This window comes from Nomascus leucogenys, chromosome 9, assembly GCF_006542625.1.
Source record: "Nomascus leucogenys isolate Asia chromosome 9, Asia_NLE_v1, whole genome shotgun sequence".
In the NCBI taxonomy this organism is placed as follows: Eukaryota; Metazoa; Chordata; class Mammalia; order Primates; family Hylobatidae; genus Nomascus; species Nomascus leucogenys.
Window position 1 is genome coordinate 22416429 of NC_044389.1, and position 22616 is coordinate 22439044.

The 22616-nt window shown below is 35.1% G+C and overlaps 2 protein-coding genes across 4 annotated transcripts in view; one reads left to right on the plus strand and one right to left on the minus strand.

Moving 5' to 3' along the window:
* CDC73 (cell division cycle 73) overlaps window positions 1-22616 on the minus strand; it is a 132108-nt gene that overhangs the window by 64302 nt on the left and 45190 nt on the right. The gene's annotated exons all lie outside the window — the stretch shown is intronic.
* Window positions 2621-10529, plus strand: B3GALT2 (beta-1,3-galactosyltransferase 2). Its single transcript, XM_003264497.3, has 2 exons — window positions 2621-3528; window positions 7895-10529. The coding sequence occupies exon 2, from the start codon at window positions 8015-8017 to the stop codon at window positions 9281-9283; it is 1269 nt and encodes a 422-aa protein (XP_003264545.1). The 5' UTR covers window positions 2621-3528; window positions 7895-8014; the 3' UTR covers window positions 9284-10529.

Below are 22616 nucleotides of genomic sequence, written 5' to 3' on the forward strand. Positions count from 1 at the left end.
TATAAAACTTAACAAAATAGCTTCCAGTTTGCTGAATCTGAAAAAGAAACCTGTCACATTTACTGAGTTAGTTTAACCATAGAATTCAGATGTTAAAAGAAACTAGACTAAAGGAAGAACTTCTACAAGCTCTCCTGTCATAAGATTTTTACAGTTTCTCTTGACTGGAAACACGTAGGTTGCTAGAAAAAGTTACTAAGTGGACTTTTATCTCACATCTGCCCTGTTTTCCCGAACTTTACGTAAAGTTCTTAACTAGCTTAACTTAAAATTAACAAACAGGTTGGCCGGGCACTGTGGCTCACGTCTGTAATTCTAGCACTTTGGGAGGCCAAGGCAGGTGGATCACCTGAGGTCAGGAGTTTGAGACCGGCCTGGGCAACATAGTAAAACCTCGCTTCTAGTAAAAATACAACTATTAGCCAGGTGTGGTGGCACACGCCTGTAATCCCAGGTACTCGGCAGGTTGAAGCACGAGAATCTCTTGAACCTGGGAGGCAGAGGTTGCAGTGAGACAAGATCGTGCCACTGTACCCCAGCCTGGGCAATACAGCGAAACTCTGTCTCAAAAAAGAAAAAAAGACAGAAAGAAAGAGGTTGCGGCTGTACTTTAAAGTATGAAGTAAATTCCAGTTAAGTACACAGGCACCTTTTGTTAGTAATATTTGGAAGTTTCTTGCTGTTTAAATACTTGTCCCATAACAAGCAGTTCGGGTGGGGGGGGGGGGGGCCCACTGGAAATTCAGGGACTCAACCCAATACTGGAGGGACCCACTAATGAGTAGGTTACCCATATAACTCTCTTAATAATCAAAATCTATAATAATCCAGGGAGACATTTAAAAAAATCCAATCAAAAGAACTGGCAAAGAATAATTATTATTTAGTCCTTTCCTGGAGAAAGGGGTAGGGAATGTCTCTAAATCAACTTTGTATCCCCTATACTTAATAAGCTATGCCTAAATGCGCGTGTTGGTACACAGTAGTTAATCAATATGTACCTGTTGAAAAAGTGAAAATATAAACATTCATTTATTATTCTATTAATGATTCCTGGGTATGCTGTGCCAGTGTTCGGAAAAAAAATAAATCCCACAATTTCTCTAGCAGTGCCATGTAATAAAAAGTTTAAGAACAGAGAATAATGATAGTACTAGATAGATTTAAAAAAAAAAAAAAACAGAGGATAAGAATTTAGATGATCTTGCTTCAATTCCCAGCTTGGCCTCTATTCTTATCAGTATTTATCTGACATTTGGACTAATTATTTTACAACTCCAGGCAATGGTTCCGCATCTTTTAAGTGGATATTACAATAATAAAACGATTAGAAAACAGCCATTTGCATAACAGCTCTAGTAAGCTTAGCACACAATCTGATTTTGAGTAAATACTCCATCAATGGTCATTGTGGCTAGCTTCATAGTCAAATCCTATGTAAAGAATCATTGATAAATACTGATCTACAAAAATGCACCTGTACTTCTGGAAAATGTTATTTTAAGTAAGTTCTTAAGCATTACTCTGTTAACTAGTAAACTAATTTTAAAAACAAAACGGTAGTGAGAATTATAGTATGGGTGGATACAGACTACAAGGAAGTTGGGTTTTAGTCCTCTCCTTCAAACTTAACTAGGAAAAGTCAAAGTTCAGTCTAGGCTTTAGGTTTCCAATTTATAAAATTCTTTTTTTTTTTCTTTAACGATCCTTCTAACATTTCTAATACAGTGAGGGTTCTCAAAACTACAAAGCACAATTCATCAGCAAAGCTCAAAAATATGCCGACAAAAATGTTTTTAATATCAGAGAATATAAATTCATATTCATTTGAAATAGCAGATATTAATGGTGGAGGCAGGTGAGATGAAGAATATGTATATAACTGTTAACCTTTAGCTTAAGCTCCAAAACTATAACTTTCTAGGATTGAATTACTGTCCCTAGAGTCTCAGAGGAAAAACTGATGATAAAGGCTATTTACCACAACAAAAAATTTAAAAAAACCTTCCCTACTGCTCTGCAGTAAGAAAAGAAGCAAGGTGCCAGCCCCAGAAACTAACCATATTAGAAAAATCTCAGTGAGTATGTAGTGCTAATAAAATCTGCTTCATGGCAAGTTATTAAATCTTTCTGAAACATTAGAATAAGTAAACATAATTAGTAAAATCTCATTACCCCCCAGATCCTGTACAAGTGTGCTATATCTATTACATCATTTTACTGAATTCTACGATACATGTAATTTTAAAGGGAAGGAAAAATAAATAAAAAGTAAATGACAACATTAAAAAGTGGTTTAACATAAAGTTTTCTGCCATCAAGAACACCAAAAACCACATAAGAGCAAAAAAGAAATAGGCTGTATCACATCATGCATTAGTAAAGTAATCCATGACAGCTTATTTATACAAACCCCAGAAAACGGGGGGATCGGTGGGGAGGAGATCTAAGTTACAAAGATATATGGTTTCAATAGAAACCATAGGTCTTAACTACATATTAGTAAAATCAAGAGCAATTTGAAAGCAGAGAAAAAAAAACTTCAAGAAGAGAATGCACTGAAGGGGTTAAATTACACCAACTTACACACAAAAGCTTATACTGCTTACACCCTATAAAAGCATGTAAGAAACATGAAAACCAACATCTAACACAGAAAACACTTAGCCTGTACTTAAGAATAAAGTTTAAAAAAGGAAGCAAGCTGGAAAAAATAAAATCATAACCATTCATTTCATAATCATCACATTTTCAAATTATTCACTCATCACTACACTTGCATTCAACATATATAATTTATCACATAAAAGCAAAATCTCTAAGCTTCTCCCTACCTTAGGTTTTTAGTCAAAATGAATGCAAACAATCACGTGGGATTCAGCCAAGCAGTGACGTTAAATTCTGCTCTGTCAGAGAGAGCATCTGTCAAGCCCACATTTAAACTGCTGCCTGCCTGTGCAGCAGCTGAGGAACCGTGGATTTCATATTATAGACTAAAACCCCATTAAAACTGCTCAAAATCCTTCCTGCAGCTGCCAGGCAACAACGAAAGAAGAGAGGTAAATCCTATTCTTTTCCAACACAACTGAAGCACTACATTTTAGCTCTGGCTGCTTTACATTGCAGCTCAGTGTTATTAGTAGAAATATGGATACTGAGACGAGAACACAGCACTGCATTGTCCAGCCAGGAAAATAGCAGATGTAAAAAGCTTCAATGCATCAACTGTCGGGAAGAGTCAACAGTGCTACAAGCAGAACGGGCAACTACAGCTCTTTTGTTTAACCAAAGAGAGAAAATGAAAGAAAGGGAAAATTTCAGAAGACTAGGACCCATATGAACAAGGAGGGTAACTTGAAGACAAGCAGACAGATGGACACTTTGGATGCTGTGAAAAGCAATCGCAGGAGGCAGACTGTTGGGGGATGTGCGCATGTTCGATAGCATCTTCTTTGCTGAAGTGATGGCGTGCCAAAAGTATTTTCAGTGGGCATAATCCTCTTCACACAAATGGCCTGACCAAGGAAGGTATGTCAATATCTTGTATATGATAGTCATTTAAATGTGTTACCTTTTTATAGCCCTGGAGGCACTAATACCTAATAAGCAAGTTCATACAGTTCACTGCCCTTGAAACTATGAAAAGGTTTCTTAATATCTGATTTTAAAATTTGTCATTGTTTAGAAGACAAGCTGTCACTGCTTTATGCAGCTAAATATGTAGCTTGGAGTAATTCTGGGTTATAGACATCAGAGGGAAAAGGCAAATAAGAAGAAGATGTGTTTAAAGGATTCCTTAAGAAATTAAACTTAAAAAAAAAATCTGTAGCCCTTTACAAAAAACACAGCAATATTCTATCAAATTAGGTCATACTGAATCCTTATCTAGTAAATTAAATGCTCTCTTAAAAATGGCTATCAAAAGAGACAATGCAGTGAAATTTCATTAAATAGCAAGGAAAACCTTAAGAGTTTTTTTTTTCAAAGTCCTTTTAAAACAAAACCTTAATATGTAACAGCTTTTAGTAACAAAATCTTCCCTCCAACATCTCCCTAAATGAAGATAATGAACACAACCAAAGACAGTATCAACAAATTTTAAGTATTACCATGCTACAAGAAGATACTAAAAGGAAAGCATTAACATAAGATCACATAAGGTAGTGTTAGTTTATGCATAACCCCACAATAGAGCCTCGTGTTATTATAGTGCCCATGAATAGAACTTTAAACAAAGGGACATCAATAGTGGCTTTAAAAATTAACTATTTTAAATAGCTTATATTTTACGTAAAAGACTGATTCCAAATGATCAAATTTAACGGTGTCTCTGATTATCATTTTAGAAGTGAAATTCAAAAACATAATATGGAAATACTTTGATACAAAAATACCCACAAATGGCAATACAAGGTCAAAAAATTAAATATAAATGTAGCTACTATGCTTCCAGGCTATATTAATATGCAGTAATGAACTACCGCCACTATATGTGTGTGCAGGGCACAGATAAATAAACTATTTTAGCAACAATCATAGAATAGCAACTCAGGGCTCAAGAACTTAAAGATATTTCTAAAATTTTACAAATCTATCAAAGATTCTGATTTTTCCTCAATTTCACACCATAACTCAGTAATTATCTAATAATCACAAAAGGAAAACATTTTTAAAAAATATGTAAGTACTGCATTCCAAAATGAAGATTAAACAAGTTTACCAGACTCTATTACACCTCAACATCACTCTCAACCATGAATTTTTATTCTAATAAAGACTAATAATAAATAGTACTAAAAAATATGGTTATAAAAATTTCAAGTCCCTCTTGGTATCTTATCTCTCAATACTGAAGTCACCAATTAAGCAGTTTTATAAACTATACATCTCAAAATGAAAGTGTAAGTTTTTCTATTAAACCATCACCAATAGACTAAAGATATCAACACTTTTAAAAGCCAAATGATAAAAACTGAGTGTGTACTGAACAGCGTTTTACAGTAACATTCTCCCCATGAACTTCATCCACAAGTTATAAATACACATCAATGTAAAGATATCAAAAAAGAGATAAACCAAAGCTATCTCTCTTCTAAAAATGTAAAAATGCAGAACTATTTTGCATACTATTGAACTTTCTTGTTTTGCTCTCTTTTTAAGAATTAAAATACAACAGGCAATAACTGGAGAATAATTTTATCATTTAATAAAAAGGAGGCATGGTTATTTTAATTTTGTATTCTTTTTAACAAAAAAATTTATAAGACCTGAGAAACTTTTAATAAGGAATTTTTTAAAGGCTAGGCACATACACTTCATTTATCAATGGGAGATTTATAGTTATATATGGATTTAGTATCTCAACAGCTTAATATCTAAAACATACAAATACCATGAAGTCTAAATTAAGATGCATCTCTATCACACGCTGTTACAAAATCATATTAGGACCAAAACTATGTATTTATGCTACATTACAATATGCAATAATTTGCTGTTTTCTGTAATACTAAAATACTTTTGAGACATCTTCAGGTATATTGTTCTTATAAAAGCAACATAAATTACGATTATTTTCCATCATTCATTTACTCAGTCCTTTAACTCAAACATCCAAACATCTGACCTTATTGTTTACTCCTTCTTACACCATCAAATTTACACTTTAAAAAAAATCTGTATGATTGGACTTCAACCAGATTCCAAGTGTTATTATATCAGCAGAAAACAGATACACTTAATTTATCTTTGTAACACTTAGAACAGATTATCAAATAAATTTTAAAAGCAACTTTCATTTCTTTTAAATTTATATACATTACCCTTATATCTACTGGTATCTTTATGAAGTGGAGTGGAGAGTCACTATTATTTACCAAATATGTCATTTGGAAATAAAAGCTTAAAAATAGTTCCCTGGTCTAAAAGAATGGCCAGCTATTTACAAGCACAAGAAGGAAAACACTGAGTTTCTAAATCGGAATGCTCAGCTGTATTATTTTCAGCTTAGTTTACAGCAGAACTATGTTTTGTTGGTACAGTGAATAGCCTTGGTTTTCATTACAGTAATGCTGAGTTTAAATTCATGTAAATAAATTCTAACAAATAGCATACTAGATGATTTGGTTTTAAAATTCCAAACTTAAAAAAATCATTTACATCTTTCAAAATGTTTAATTTTTTTACATTTTAGAAATATTATAACTTCTAAAAGTACTCTGTAATCTCAGAAACTAGAAATTTCAAACGCTGGTGCCTACACGGTTGGACCTTAGATATTTGTTCAAATTCCCACCTACTTGCTCCTCCTAGTGGCTGCTACTATAATAGTACTTTCATTCATTTACGTCTAACACTTTCAATCAATATTTTCAAAGTACTTAACGTTATGTATGTGAATTTTACTTTATAACTATTCAATTATATGAAGATTTCCATGTAAATTCTATTTCCTAGAAGTAATTAAATTTATGCCAAGGTTAAACAAATTTAATATTAACCATGACTCTCTCAATATCACAGGCTAAATACATACATGTATTTATACATACACTGTAATTTCAAATAAATGCTCCTATATTAAAACTTTTTAATTGATTTCTTTTGCTTAAGGAAGCAATTTTCATAATAAAAAGTTGGAAAAATTAAAATTACATATTCATCACTCCTTCTTGCCAAAAAGTTTTTTCCTGTTTTAATGGAATTCAAACTACAGCTCTTTGCCCACCTCTACTCCCTCGACATACTGGTCCCCAAAAACTAAAAACAACAACAAAAACACTAAGAACAAATGTGAACAAATCTGTGCTATGTACTGAAAACCTTGTTGCAAGATAACATAACCAGTTCTTAATATATGGCATCATGAACCTCACATATTGCCATCTCATAACCTTTTTAAAATACAGGGCTCTAACTGTGCTAATGACAAGTTCTAAAAGTTTAACAAATTCTCTGCATGTAAATTTAGAATAAAGCACAACTCAAGGATACTTAAAAATATATTGTGTGAAATTCAGAATTTTAAACAGTTGGTTTCAAAGTAGCTCTTTTAATTCTAACATGGAGACACAACCAAGATATGTAACAGTGTTCTGCCAAAGCCATAGACAATCAAAGATAATCACATGCTATATTTTAAAATTAATCTTAAGTCTAAGAACAATTATATCATGAATACTTCATATTTACAATGAAAAGTTGAAATTTTTGAAAGTGTTAATCATTTATTACTGTCTAAAAATCCTACACTGAAGTTACTAGACCCTGAAAATTAATTTTGGCAGGTGCATCTTCTCACTGACTTTCTCAACACAGTAGGGGCCAATGGAAACATGCCAAGCAGTGTACTGTGACTAACAGAACTCTGCCATAATCAACCTTGCACACCGTCTGTCCCACAACTGATACATGACCATTTTACAAAAAAGGCCTCTGACTGTGCACCATACCACCAATAGTATGTCAAATCAATTTTAATTAATGCCAATAAATTTTCCATCTGCTCTTAAGGCCTTTTTACACAACCTTTCTCAGAAATCTAGTAACATTTTTCTCGAATACATGCAACTTTTAAATCTTTAACTTGGGTCAAAAGTACAAATGACCAGTGTACCAAGACAATGAAATGAATCCATCACCTCATCTCTTTAAAACGTTCACTGTGCTACAAAGGTGTATTTTTAAATAAATTAATCTTGTTCTCAGTGATGTTATGTTGCCAAGGGGAAATAAATTATAAGCTTCGTTCCTGGGTTATATTTTCACAGCTTAAGACATTCCTATTTGCCCTGATCATATTAGTATCCAAAGTCCCTTTCAGGCAGTTCTGTAAACTTTTGTGCTTCATTTTTGTTTGTTTGTTTGTTTTTTTGTGTGTGCTTCATTTTTATAGAATGACTACAAGAGAGACAATGTGACTGAATTAGAAAATGATTGCCAAAGAATAGTATTAAGGAGAAGAAAACATTTTTGGTCACCAATCTCTCATATACCACTACCAGGTATTTACAACATGCTTCAGTGGAGGAGAAGACACTGCTGCTTTGCAAAGATGACCTGGAATGCCAAGAGGTCTCTCTTCCGCACTCATCTTATTGGAATACTTTCTCTAGTGTTTCTTTTTGCTATGTTTTTGTTTTTCAATCATCACGACTGGCTGCCAGGCAGAGCTGGATTCAAAGAAAACCCTGTGACATACACTTTCCGAGGATTTCGGTCAACAAAAAGTGAGACAAACCACAGCTCCCTTCGGAACATTTGGAAAGAAACAGTCCCTCAAACCCTGAGGCCTCATACAGCAACTAACTCTAATAACACAGACCTGTCACCACAAGGAGTTACAGGCCTGGAGAATACACTTAGTGCCAATGGAAGTATTTACAATGAAAAAGGTACTGGACATCCAAATTCTTACCATTTCAAATATATTATTAATGAGCCTGAAAAATGCCAAGAGAAAAGTCCTTTTTTAATACTACTAATAGCTGCAGAGCCTGGACAAATAGAAGCTAGAAGAGCTATTCGGCAAACTTGGGGCAATGAAAGTCTAGCACCTGGTATTCAAATCACAAGAATATTTTTGTTGGGCTTAAGTATTAAGCTAAATGGCTACCTTCAACGTGCAATACTGGAAGAAAGCAGACAATATCATGATATAATTCAACAGGAATACTTAGATACGTACTATAATTTGACCATCAAAACACTAATGGGCATGAAATGGGTTGCAACATACTGTCCACATATTCCATATGTTATGAAAACTGACAGTGACATGTTTGTCAACACTGAATATTTAATCAATAAGTTACTGAAGCCAGATCTGCCTCCTAGACATAACTATTTCACTGGTTACCTAATGCGAGGATATGCACCCAATCGAAACAAAGATAGCAAGTGGTACATGCCACCAGACCTCTACCCAAGTGAGCGTTATCCTGTCTTCTGTTCTGGAACTGGTTATGTTTTTTCTGGAGATCTGGCAGAAAAGATTTTTAAAGTTTCTTTAGGTATCCGCCGTTTGCACTTGGAAGATGTATATGTAGGGATCTGTCTTGCCAAGTTGAGAATTGATCCTGTACCCCCTCCCAATGAGTTTGTGTTCAATCACTGGCGAGTCTCTTATTCAAGCTGTAAATACAGCCACCTAATTACCTCTCATCAGTTCCAGCCTAGTGAACTGATAAAATACTGGAACCATTTACAACAAAATAAGCACAATGCCTGTGCCAACGCAGCAAAAGAAAAGGCAGGCAGGTATCGCCACCGTAAACTACATTAGAAAAGACAATTTTTTTTCAAATGTGCAATTTGTAAATATTGCTAAAAGCATGTATAGTTAGAACTGATTACATCTGTAGGACAAGTTTTAGTTAAAACTCATCACATAAAGAAATTCAAGAAGTATTTTTTTAATTTCTGAAGAAGTTAATTCTTAAAACTATAACATTATATAACAACAAAGGTTTCCCAGAAGAATCTATTTAAAAAACTGTATAAGGAGATTTGTGTATTAACATGCAATAACAAGCATGCATAAATCAATGGTTCAAGTCTTCTGTTAGGGGCCAATAAAATGTATCTGCATATGTTTTCCACATAAATTTTAATTCAAGAAATGACAGTCAAAAGATCCTTCATTTTAGATTAAGCTTTTCATTTTAATATATAATTAAATGTAAATAAAACATCACTATCAATTTTAAGGAAACTTTGTGCAAAGGATAAATTTTTTGACCTGACTATTTTAGGGTTCTAAATGCAATAAGATTTAGTTGAGTTATTCCACAAACACATTATAAAGTTCAGATGTTTCATCAATGCAGTTCTCACGAAAGTATTTACTTTTTAAAAATAACTGAGATATTCTTTTAAATTTCTTTTATTAATACTTTCTTTTATTAATATATGGGGGAAAATTATTTTGACATGACGTGGTAAAATGTGAAAAACTAATGTGTCTCAGGCTCAAATTTTTATAGTTATTAAATGTTTCAAAATAGACAAGTTTTGTTTCCTCATTGGTGTTAAGAACCAAACTCCTATTTCAATGAGTTATTTGATTAGACCAATTACTGCATTCTTAAACAGCACCACCATTTAATTTCATGTATATCTAACTTCGAATATATCTGTAAAGATAATCGAAGCAAAAGTAGTCACTTAAAGGCACAAATAGGATGTACAGCTGAAAAAGATAAAGAGTGCAGGTGCAGTTTCATTCAATACATTTTTAAGATGCATGTCTGCCAAAATGCAACATATGGGAAGTTTATTTCCTGACAAAGGGTGTACACATGCCAATACTTAATCATTTTATGGCACCTATTTCTTTCTTGGAGTGCCAAGTTTACAAACCTGCAGTTTTTAATTTGGTAGATGACAAATACTCTGAATCACCAATTAAAAATCTTTTTGGGAGGGATGGGGAAAACTACAAATGTTTGACAAACACAATTCTAGGATGAACAATGTATACAATGCACTTTTATCAAGTTTTTTAAAATAAAGGAAAACAAAAAACTTTACTGAGTGTTATGATACAAGTATTTTCACAGTAATTTTGTTTGACTCCATCATGAATTTTAAAATCAAGAAATACCAACCTATTAAAATAGTGTTTTTATTCCATACAAATATGTAAATTTGTCAATCTTAATTTAGTCAGAATGTTTCTTAAATCTAATAACAATCATTTTTACCTCTTATTCTATTATTAAGGGATAAATCACCAGAAGAGAATTGTAACCTTTGTGAAACTTGAAAACACTAAAACTGTTTAAGTACTCATCTCCATTTCAAATCAGTAGCCTAAGTGTTCTACTCTAAATCAAGTGATTCTGAAAGCTGATCTATGTAACACACCCCAGCTCTTGGATCAAGTCTGTTTTTCACTTAATTTATTCTATATGACTACAGAAATACCAGAATTACTTAATAAAAGTTACACCTAAGGGGATAATACCAAATCAGATCAGTATGTTTGACAGAAGACAAAAGGAATCCTTCCCTCAGTGTAGAATAATGCTTTCTGATTTATGCTTCAAAAGTTTAAAAAAAAGTGTGTGTGTGTGCATACACAGGTGTGTACATAGAAAGACAACTCAAGTTCTATTTGTCCAAATTATGACTACAGTGCAGGATCTTTAAAAGATAGTAATTTCCATCTGGAAAAAGTTTTTTAAAAAATGACTCATGAAAAACAGGTAACAGACACCTAAATTCTTCCTATCTCAAGTTTCAATTTAAAATCTATAAAATTTATAAAATCTACGTAAATTTCTATATTCCTAACACTATCTTGAAAAACGATAGTAATCAATATCAAACACTGTGAGTCCTCAAAGGGGATTGGACCAAATAGTAAAGTGACTTTGTACTGTTGAAAATCCTTACTTTAAAATAAATATTCTACTAAGTTACTTTTGACTTTTCCGCAACAATATTCAAGTCGTTTTCTTAAGTAAAATAAGTTGATAATGTATATAAACATCTCACCACTTGTTAACTGTGTCTTCTTCATCCCGATACTATGTGATTTTTATATACATAAAAATAGAATTTTAAATGACAGCTTTGCTTTTGGTCAAAGGGTACAGAAATAACTAATCTTTATGTTCAAAGTGTTAATAGGTACTTCAGAAGATGAAAACACCAAAACTTTCAATACTTAAAATACTTGTTTATTTTGATCAAGTATATAAGTGCTGAAATTCTAATTCAACCAAATAATTGAGATTTCTCCTCACGCCTCTTTGTATGCAGCATAATCATATATAATCTCAACTGTAATTTTATTAATATGCTATTTCCAGCAAATTCTACAAAAATACCAATAACAGCAGTAGAAACTATTTACTGATTGTACAAGCAGTATGCTTGGTACTGCGTTAAAGCACTTTACATACATGATCTCATACAACCCTTAGGAACAACACTAAGAGACAGGAAGGACTCGTGTAAGAGGTTAAATACCTAAGATCACACAGCTAGTAAAGCAGCAGATTTCCATTTCAAGGATCATGTTCTTAATCATTACACTGTTCTGATATTATTTCACATGACAGCTGATTAAAAAAAAAAGTCTAGAGCTGAGCAAAAATGGTCTGTCCCTTTATATTCCCATTCTCTGTTCTTCATCCTTTGCCAGGCCTCCAGGCTTCATACCATTTTCACACACTGGAGGGGCACCTGATATTAGGAGCAATAAAGACAAGAGAAAAGAGAGTATATCTGATCCCCCAATTATTTTCCCTTCTTTTCAGTTGTTGTTTAACGGTGACAAGAACCACTGTAAAACATACACATTACTGCTTATCTCTTGCTTCTTTGGGCCCTGAGGCACAACTGTAAACAGCAGGCAGGTGGCACTTAGAAACTATAAAATTTGCTTCTTTTTAAAGCACAATTGCTAATTTTTAGTAGATAAAAGTAGAACTGCATTTACCCATCCTCCTGTTTGGTCACCTACCATTTTGTCATGAGAAGGTAAAACCAGTTCATCCAGACTATTTAGATAAATTTTCCATTTTTTACTGTTTAACTAGGAAATTTCATTATGAGATTAACATAGCCTTAAAAAGTAGAAAAAAAATTCCTGTTGACAGACATTTCTAAGGCATCTCCAAGAATTTCAATGTATCATTTAGACATTACTCCCAGAAGGCAAGTGATGTGTATTAAATATTAAAATGGGATAGAAAACCCACTACCACCAAATTTTACAGTAATAAAATTGTTTGCTGCTCCTATGATGATTCTTTAATGCTCTGTAAGACAATGTCCTCTGTCTGCTATGCCACCTGAACAAATCCTCGGCAAATGGATCCAAGAACAACTTCTCCTAAAGAGGACATGCTGAAGATTTTTTGTCTGTTCATAATCAGTATCCACGACCAAGCCTCAAAAAAGCAAAACAGTTCTTGTGTATACAACGTAATGGAGTTGATGCTATGTTGCAATAAATGCCTTATCACTGGGAAAAGATCAGGGAAACAGGTTTAGGGGCCTATGTTCCTAGGGTCACACCACCATGAGGGAAGGCCAACACAGCCCCAAAAGTAACCACAAAACTGACTGCCTGGGCCTGATACAATGCAAAATGTTGTCTGAGCCTAGAAATTAATGAACAAAGAAAACTAGCCCACTGTTTCACATTTGCTTAACATTTAAAATTTGTTTTAAAAATGTGTTTAAAATTGTATTCCCTTATCAGGGATCTGTTTGTCTTCTGACAAGGTTAATGAAAAAAAAAAAAACTACAATCTTCTTCCTAACAGATTCATGCAAGAAAGGGAAGAGAATGACTCCTATATACTTCAGAGAGAAAGCTAATAACTGAGCAAAAAAAAGACAAGTAAACTTGATTTTTACAAAAGTAAAGTTTTAATCAAAGGTCATAAGCAAAACCTCTAATTTAGAGTACAATTATACCTCAGTATCTGTGGGGAATTGGCTCCAGGACTCTCCACAGACACCAAAATCCACAGATGCTCAAGTCCCTTATATAAAATGGCATACTGTTTGCATATAAAATATGCACATCCTCCTGCATACTTTAAGTCATCACTAGATAACTTATGATACCTAATACAATCTAAATGCTATGTAAATAGTTATGCTGTATTGTTTAAGAAAAAAATAACACACACAAAAGTCTGTACATGTTCAGCACAGGCGTTCTGGGTTTGTTTTTTTTGTTTGTTTTTTGTTTTTAGTACTTTGGATCGGCAGTTGGTTAAATCTACGGGTATGGAACCCACGGATATGGAGTGCCAACTCTATCTGTATGTCTGTAAGTCATGTACACTTAATATAAACTAAAACCTATCACCTTTGCCACTTCTTTCTCTTGCTATTGCCCATATCCATTTAACCCAAAGACTTACTTGGATCCCTACTGGAATCCATCTACTTCATCTTGCCCCTATTTAAAACAGCATCACTCATTTTTTAACTACTGCAATACCTTTATAGCCAGTTTCCTCATATCCACATAATCTGTTGCCAATATTATAGCCATAATGTTACTTTCAAAACACAAAGCTAGGCATGCCATACCACTGCTTCGATGGCTTCCCAATGTACTATATACCAAAATCCCTAAAATCCTTGGCCAGCTAAAAGGCCCATAAATGAGTCTCTTCCTTGCTAAAGCTAATCCCTCTAGCCAATCTTTTGATCTCATTCATACCTTCTATCTCACTGTAAATTATTCTCTCTCTCCCTCGAGACTTATTTAAAAGAAAAAACAAAAAATTCCTGGATAAGGAATAGTGAATTACAACTTGACTCAACGAAACAGTCTCACCCATTTCGTTTAAAGCATTTTCATTTCATTTAAAGGAAAATGTTTTACAGTATCAAATCAAGTTTTCTCTATAGTGAGAAAGGGTAGTAATGACATGGAGAGAAGGGATTCCAGAGATGTCAGCAAGTAAGGTCTACAGGCCTTCATGATGGCTGGATACTAGAGATGAGAGGGGAGTAAGTGGCAAGGATGATGCCTAAAACACTGGCCTGAACACTGACAGTGCCATTTACTGAGAAAGAAAACACTGTATAAAGAACCTGATTCGCCACAAACAATGTAATAAAGAATCATCAAGCAATGTATAAAAGGATTGTCAAGTGGCACTGAGGGTCTATATATTGCAAAGCATCATTAACAATAATAATGAATTACAATTACCACTCTACACCCATATGAAAGTATGGAAAATAACTAAAAATATAATGTATAACATAGGCTTCAGATTCATTTGAAAATACTTTTCAAGCAACACTTACATGCAAAATACTCTGTTCTCAGCACTGGAGATATAGTGGAAGACAAGAAAGACATAGTTTCTACCTTCGAATTCATATATTTAAGGAAAGATAATCAAAGAAAACAAATGAACAAGATAACTAGAAGAAAAAGGGTCCTGAAAAAGTGGCTGATGAAGTGAGATCTGAATTATGAGAAGGAATCAGTCTTATTAAGAGCAAGAGGAAGAATGTTTCAGACAAACAACTGGAAGGACAAAGGCTAAGAGGTAAAGAACTTGCCAAGTTGTTGAAAAATGTAGAAAAAGCCACTGAGAAGACTTGTAGCCAAGACCTTTCTTAATATGTACTGTCCCTTTAGAGCATGGAATTGTGGATAGAATTCAGAAGAAAGGTAATGGGAAAAAAATTTACAATTTTATTTTCATTAATCTCTAAATGAAATTAAGACTTTCTTCAGGAATGCAGATAAACCACAGTATTATTATTACAAATGGTTACAACTTTGACACCAACAAAAATCAGGTTTTTTCATAGCATATTAGAATAAAGATATCCCAAAATTACACATGCTCATTAGACTTCTAAAATCTGGTATTTATCAAATTTGCCACCAGATCATGTTACATAATGCATTAGTAAAGAAGCACAAATCATGTCATAAATGTGTTTATTAAAAATATCTTGATGATTTTACTTTAAATACAATTGGTTTTATCTTATGTATTTTCTTTTAAGCCTTAAAAATAGTATTCAGAAAGAGGATTCATAGGATCCCCAGTGTGCCAAATGCACCAACGGCACAAAAAAATTATAAACTACGGTAAAAGATACTTGAGATTCCTAACAACTAAACGCAACTTACGGTGCTTGTTTGGGTCCTATTTCCAACAAATGAATTACAAAAAGACAATTTTCAGGAAATCAAAGAAACTGTAAAATGAACTGTGCGTTAGATTACATCAAAATTATTTATTTTGTTGCATACGATGGCACTGTGGCTATGTAAAAGATGTCCATATGTTTAAGAGAGGCAAAGTATGTAGGAACAAAATGACAGTGTCTCGATTTTGCATTTAAATACTTTAGACAAAAAAGGAAGAGGTGGAACAGATAAGGACCGCCTTTAAAAGAGGTACTTATAGCATCTGTGTGATGGGAAGATGGAAGATCGTGTGCTATTTTCTCTCATTATATTTATGTTAGAAATGTTTTATAATTAATTAAGAAAACCAAGAAAAAGAAATAGAATAAGGCATACTTTTAACAACTGCTTCACAATAAGGAGACTCTCTAAAGGAAAAAGATCACAAAAAGGCACAACCTGCAGAGAGCAAACCAGAGAACAAGACTCCTTTCTCTAGGCTTATGTTGCCCTAGGCCAGGTTGCCTGACTTGATGTGTGCAATGTAACCAGGGATTTTCCTCTTTTCTCCACCACTGTGCTCAGAAAGACCGCAAGAACCCCTAAAACTTGCCATAGTATTCATATTTTTTGACTATGTACTCTATCTTAAGGCACTCATGCACTCATTTCAAAGAAAAAATAAACCTACATCCATTATGTCAGCTGTCTGGGCCTAGAAAATTAAGTCTTTGATTAAACTGGTACATCTTGGTATTAGAAATAGCAATGGTTTAGGAACAATAATCTTATAGTCTTAAGTTACCAAGTAACAATCAAGTTTAGGCCTTCTGTTTAGGTGGACCTGACAATTCAGAACACAGGATGGCAAAAGGAAGAGGGAAAAAGGATGCAGTGCCAGGTAACTGTAGTCTTCACAACTGATAGAAAGCAAAACGTCTGAATGGAAGAGTGACAGAATGCTTGACTTAGGCAAGTGAGCCATACAAGATGGTTCCCAGGTTGTCAAAAAAATGACAAGAACTGAAAGAGAACTCTTCATTTATGTTAACTGGGGTGAACTATCCATCTCTCGGATCTTAGCATATGTAAGGTAGGAACACATAAAAGGCTCTATAACCTGCAGGAAGGTTGGCTCACTAATCCTCTCTTCTTCCCTAACCTATTTATACGGTCCTGCTCTCCTAATCTGTCATCAAACTCAGCAGTCTCTCACCAATCAACTACTTGTCTTTCCACTGCAAGTCTTTCCTCAGCTTGGCTGACAATACAAAAAAAAAAAAAAAAAAAAAACTCATAACTTTATCATATGCTGTTATAAATCAGTTGGATATCTTAGCATAAATATTACTCAATTTAAGTAATTTTCTTAAAAAAAAAAAAAAGGTACCAAAAATCAGCCGGGTGCAGTGGCTCACGCCTGTAATCCCAACACTTTGGGAGGCCGAGGTGGGGGAATCACTTGAGGTCAGGCATTTGAGACCAGCCTAGCCAACACGGTGAAACCCTACCCAAACTAAAAATACAAATATTAGCCAGGTGTGGTGGCACACACCTGTAGTCCCAGCTACTGGGTAGGGTGACGCAGGAAAATCACTTGAATCCAGGAGACAGAGGTTGCAGTGAGCCAAGATGCCACTGCACTCCAGCCTGGGTGACACAGAAAGACTCTGTCTCAACCAAAACAAACAAAAATCAACTCTGTTTAACATTAAGCAACCAAAAATTCATAACATTTTTATTCTTCCAACACTAATAAATACATCTTTTTTTCATTTATTAAAAAATATTGATTGAGTGTGGTGGTATGCAGAACAATGGTTCTCCAAAGATTTCCATTCGCCCTAGCCCCCAGAACCTGTGAATATTTTAACATTACATGGCAAAGTTACTTTGCAGATAACTTTAAAATAGGGAGATTTTCCTGATTGGCCCAGTATAATCACATGGACCCTTAAGAGGAAGGGAGAAGAGTCAGACAGAAACACAGCAGAAAAGAAGAACAAGGGAGAGTCAAAACATGAGAGGGACTGTATCCACCACTGCTGACTTTCAAGATGAAGGAGGCCAGGAACCAAGTGGCCTCCTGAATGTTGAATTAGCCCTCAGTTTACATCCAGCAAACAAACAAGGACCTCAGTCTTAAAATCACAAGGAAATGAATTCAATCAACAACCTGAATGAACTTGGAAGTGGGTCCTTCCCCTAAGTTTCCCAAAAGGAACACATTGCTGCTGACACCTTGACTTCAGTCTGTGAGACTCTAAGTGGAGGCCTCTCCCTAAGCCACGATATATCTGAACCTTGGATTTACAGAACTGTAAGAGAGTGTTTTAAGCTGCCAAACTTGTGGTTAATTTGTTACTGTGACAATAGAAAATGAACAGAGGTATCTACTTTGTCCCAAGAACTCTGCCAGGTACTGGGAATATAGCTGGGACCTAGACAGATTGATACCGATAGCTGGGACACAGGCTCAACCACGTGCAGTGTTCAGCAGAGGCTAGTTCTTTCTTGATCCTGTTTGCCAATAGTTCCTAAAGCAATTTGCTTGCCAGTGTGTGCCTCAGTCTCCATAGTTGGAAGACAGCAGTAATCACAAAGGGCTTTTCTCTGGAGGTGTAAACACTTGTGAGTTATCATCCATATAGTCCTTGGATAACCTGTGAAGACTTAACTGCCTCCTGATGCTGAAATGCATCTCCCACAAAATGCAGCTGTGCCCCCCTCTGCTCACAGATGTGGTTTGGAAAGATGTTGCCTCCAGTTCAGGGTGTAGCACTTACTTGATGAGATAATTAGACATCAAAAGTAACTCAACAAAAGCAAAAGATGACAAATAGGATCTAAGCAAAAGAGATTCTGCACAGCAAAAGAAACTATCAACAGAGTAAAAAGAAAGCCAACAAAATACGGGAAAATTTTTGCAAACTATGCATCCAACAAAGGTCAAATATCCAGCATCTATATGGAACTTAAACAAATTAACAACAACAACAACAAAAAAAAATCATTAAAAAGTAGGCAAAGGGCATGATCACTTTTCCAAAGAAGACATACATGTGGCCAACAATAATACGAAAACAAGCTCAACATCATTAATCATTAGAGAAACGGAAATCAAAACCACAATGAAGATACCATCTCACGCTAGTCACAATGGCTATCAAAAAATAAGATGCTGGCAAAGTTGTGTAGAAAAAGGCAGGCTTACACATTGTTGATGAAAGTGTAAATTAGTTCAACCACTGTGAAAGAAACTGTGGCGATTCCTCAAAGACCTAAAGACAGAAATACCACTTAACCCAGCAATCTCATTACTGGTTATATACTCACAGGAATATAAATCATTCTATTATAAAGACACGTTCATGCGTATATTCACTGCAGCACTAGTCACAGTACCAAAGACATGGAATCAACCTAAATACCCATCAATGATAGATTGGATAAAGAAAATGTTACATATACAGCATGGAATACTATGCAGTGATAAAAAAGAATGAGATCATATCCTTTGCAGAGACACGGATGGAGCTAGAGACCATTACCCTTAGCAAACTAATGCAGGAACAAAAAAACAAATACCACATGTTCTCACTTATAACTGGGAGCTAAATGATGATAACACACAGATACATAGAGGGGAACCACACACACTGGGGTCTGTCAGAGGGTGGAGAGTAGAGAGAGAGGATCAGAAAAAATAACTAATGGGTACTAGGCTTAATACCTGGGTGATGAAATAATCTGTACAACAAACCCCCATGACGCAAGTTTACATATGTAACAAACCTGCACATGTACCTGTGAACTTAAAATAAAAGTTAAAAAAAAAAGAATTAAAATTACAAAAGGGATCACACTAAGAAAAAATATTTGTCAGGATTTTATTTTCAAAAACTCATTTGGAAATACATCTTACAGCATTGCCTCTTATTGCTTTATAAAATCCAAATTCATCATTAACAATTTTAATATTCTTGCATCTCATAAGATAAAGAGGAAAGTAATTTTATCTACAGTACACAGGCATCAGCCATTATGCAACTGCCTCCATTCTTACAAGTGTATTTTTTATTTTATTTTATTTTTGAGACAGAGTCTTGCTATGTCGCCCAGGCTGGGGTGCAGTGAGGGTGCAGTGATGTGATCTTGGCTCACTGCAACCTCTGGTTCCTGGGCTCAAGTGATGCTCCCACCTCAGCCTCTTTAGTAGCTGGGATCATAGGCATGTGCCACCACGCCCAGCTAATTTTTGTTATTTTTAGTAGAGACAAGATTTCACCATGTTGGCCAGGCTGGTCTCGAACTCCTGGCCTCAAGTGATCCACCTGCCTTGGCCTCCCCAAGTGCTAGGATTACAGGTGTGAGCCACCATACCCGGCATCATTCTCACAAATTTAATGTTAAAGCTCATATTTTTACTTAATGCATATGCCAGGTATGGGTGTGTTTAAATAGCATCCTTCTTAAAATTCATCTAAACATCAATTTCTAAAGACATAAAATTAGACAAGTACTAATTACTTGAATTAGAAATAAACAGTTGCCTCCATATCCACTGATAAAAATTTAAGTCAAGAGTAAGCAAAATACAGCAGTGAGCCAAATCCAGGCCACTACTTGTTTTTGTATGGCACACAGGCCAAGACTGGTTTTTACATTTTTAAATGGTTGAAAAAAAATCTAGATAATCAAAAATATTATTTAAAATGTAAAAATTATATGAAATTCAAATTGCAGCATCTATAAAGATTTACTGTAATGCGACCAAACTCATTCATTTACCTATTGTCGATGACTGCCTTTAAAACAGCAGAGGTCAGCCAGACGCGGTGGCTCACACCTGTAATTCCAGCACTTTGGGAGGCTGAGGCGGGTGGATCACCTGACATCAGGTGTTTGAGACCAGCCTGGCCAACATGGTGAAACCCTGTCTCTACTAAAAATACAAAAATAAGCCAGCTGTGGTGGCAGGCGCCTGTAATCCCAGCTACTCAGGAGGCTGCGCCAGAGAACTGCTTGAACCTGGGAAATGGAGGGTGCAGTGAGGCAAGATTGCACTACTGCATTCCAGTCTGAGTGACACAGTGAGACTTTGCCTCAAAAAAAAAAAAAAAGGGCAGAGTTAAATATGGACAACAGAAACCTTATGTGGTACTCTCAGGTTTAGTTAGCACTGCCAGTTGGCACAATACAAATCACAAAAAATGCAATTATACTGCTTTACCTTACTTTAATCCTCCAAAAAGCATGTAACACTAAATTTTGTTTGTTCTCCCTCCTATTTATCTCTATATCCCCAGGGCCTACAATACTGCCTAGCATACAGCAGGCACACAACAAACATTTCTTGGATGAATGCAAAACACAGCATTTTGTGTGCCAAGCATTTTGTCACATAAGGACATCTGAATTTTATTTTTTTAATTACTGGTACCTACATCACATTAAAACAAAAAGAGGCTGGTACCTACCCATCACATTAAAACAAAAAGAGACCAGGCACAGTGGCTCACAGCTGTAATCCCAGCACTCAGAGGTGGAGGCGGGCAGATCACTTGAGGTCAGGAGTTTGGGACCAGCCTGGCCAACATGGTGAAACCCTGTCTCTATCAAAAATACAAAAATTAGCCAGTCGTGGTGGCAGGCACCTGTAATCCCAGCTACTCAGGAGGCTGAGGCAGGAGAACTGCTTGAACCCGAGAGGCAGAGGTTGCAGTAAGCCAAGACTGCACCACTGTACTAAAGACTGGGCAACAGAGTGAGACTCCGTCTCAAAAAAACAACAAAAAAAAACACAAGAAAAGTAGTATGTTCTTTAATGTACAATAAAATTAGATGGCAAAACACTGTTTACCATCTAATGCAATGACACTACAACTGTGCTAAAAGAATACAATATAAATATTATCAGACTAAGCACTCATTGCAACATTCCCAACTAACATGAAAGGAATGGTCAGAAAAATTAAAAACTTTAAAATGGAGTATCTCATCACAAAATTTCTTTACAAAAATTAAAAAATTAAAATTAGGCTGTGAAGCAAATTTGAGAGGTTCCCTGTTAGCCAGGGAAGGAAAATGGTTAATCTATGGTTAACTAATTAAATTTGATTGTATTAAAGCAGTCAAAAAAATGTATTCGGAGAAAAGAAACTTGTTTAGACTATTAGCCTTTCACTACTGCTTAATGAGTTGAGGTCATGGTGCAGCAACATCAATTGTCAATCAGAAGTCAAGGCAAATGACTGAGTGGTTTTCTTTGGCTCTTGTTAACACGTTACTAATACCACTCAGTTATGGTTTATTTGAGGAGTCCAAATCATGTTTTGAAGTGGCTGAGGAATTAGCCTCTATGAGTACTCTACATAAAACAACTACAGGCAGGAGTGATTTCAAAGTAGTTCAGAAAACACTAATGAAGTACAACCTGAAGGGGAATCTATTAAGATGCTGATGCTACCAAACAAATGGTAGTTAAAACTATGTGTGGAGCTGAAAACGGCTCAGATGGGCAAATTTAGTCCATCTAAGAATTCTACTAGATTATTTCCTTAATTATTTGCAGATTTATCACTGCCAAAGGAGGGTTATGTGGAAGTTCCCCAATTACACAGTTAATGAATTTTGAAATAATCCATAAAATCTCATTATAAACCAGCATTGATGAATTTGCAATCAATTTTGGTAATAGAGAACGCTAACTTGGAACTTCAATTAAGCAAAATGTTCCCTCACACTCAAAAAGAAATTCCATTATTCTCATTATCAAACCAGTATTGCAGATTATTATCATGCATTGTACTTGTCATTAAAAATTTGTGACCAGCCTGACCAACACGGAGAAACCCCGTCTCTACTAAAAATACAAAATTAGCCGGGCATGGTGGTGCATAACTGTAATCCCAGCTACTCGGGAAGGCTGAGGCAGGACAATTGCTTGAACCTGGGATGCGGAGGTTGTGGTGAGCCGAGA

Bases quoted from the DNA above. Each gene is read 5' to 3' on its own strand.
- B3GALT2 (XM_003264497.3), top strand. From the start codon at position 8,015: ATGCTTCAGTGGAGGAGAAGACACTGCTGCTTTGCAAAGATGACCTGG.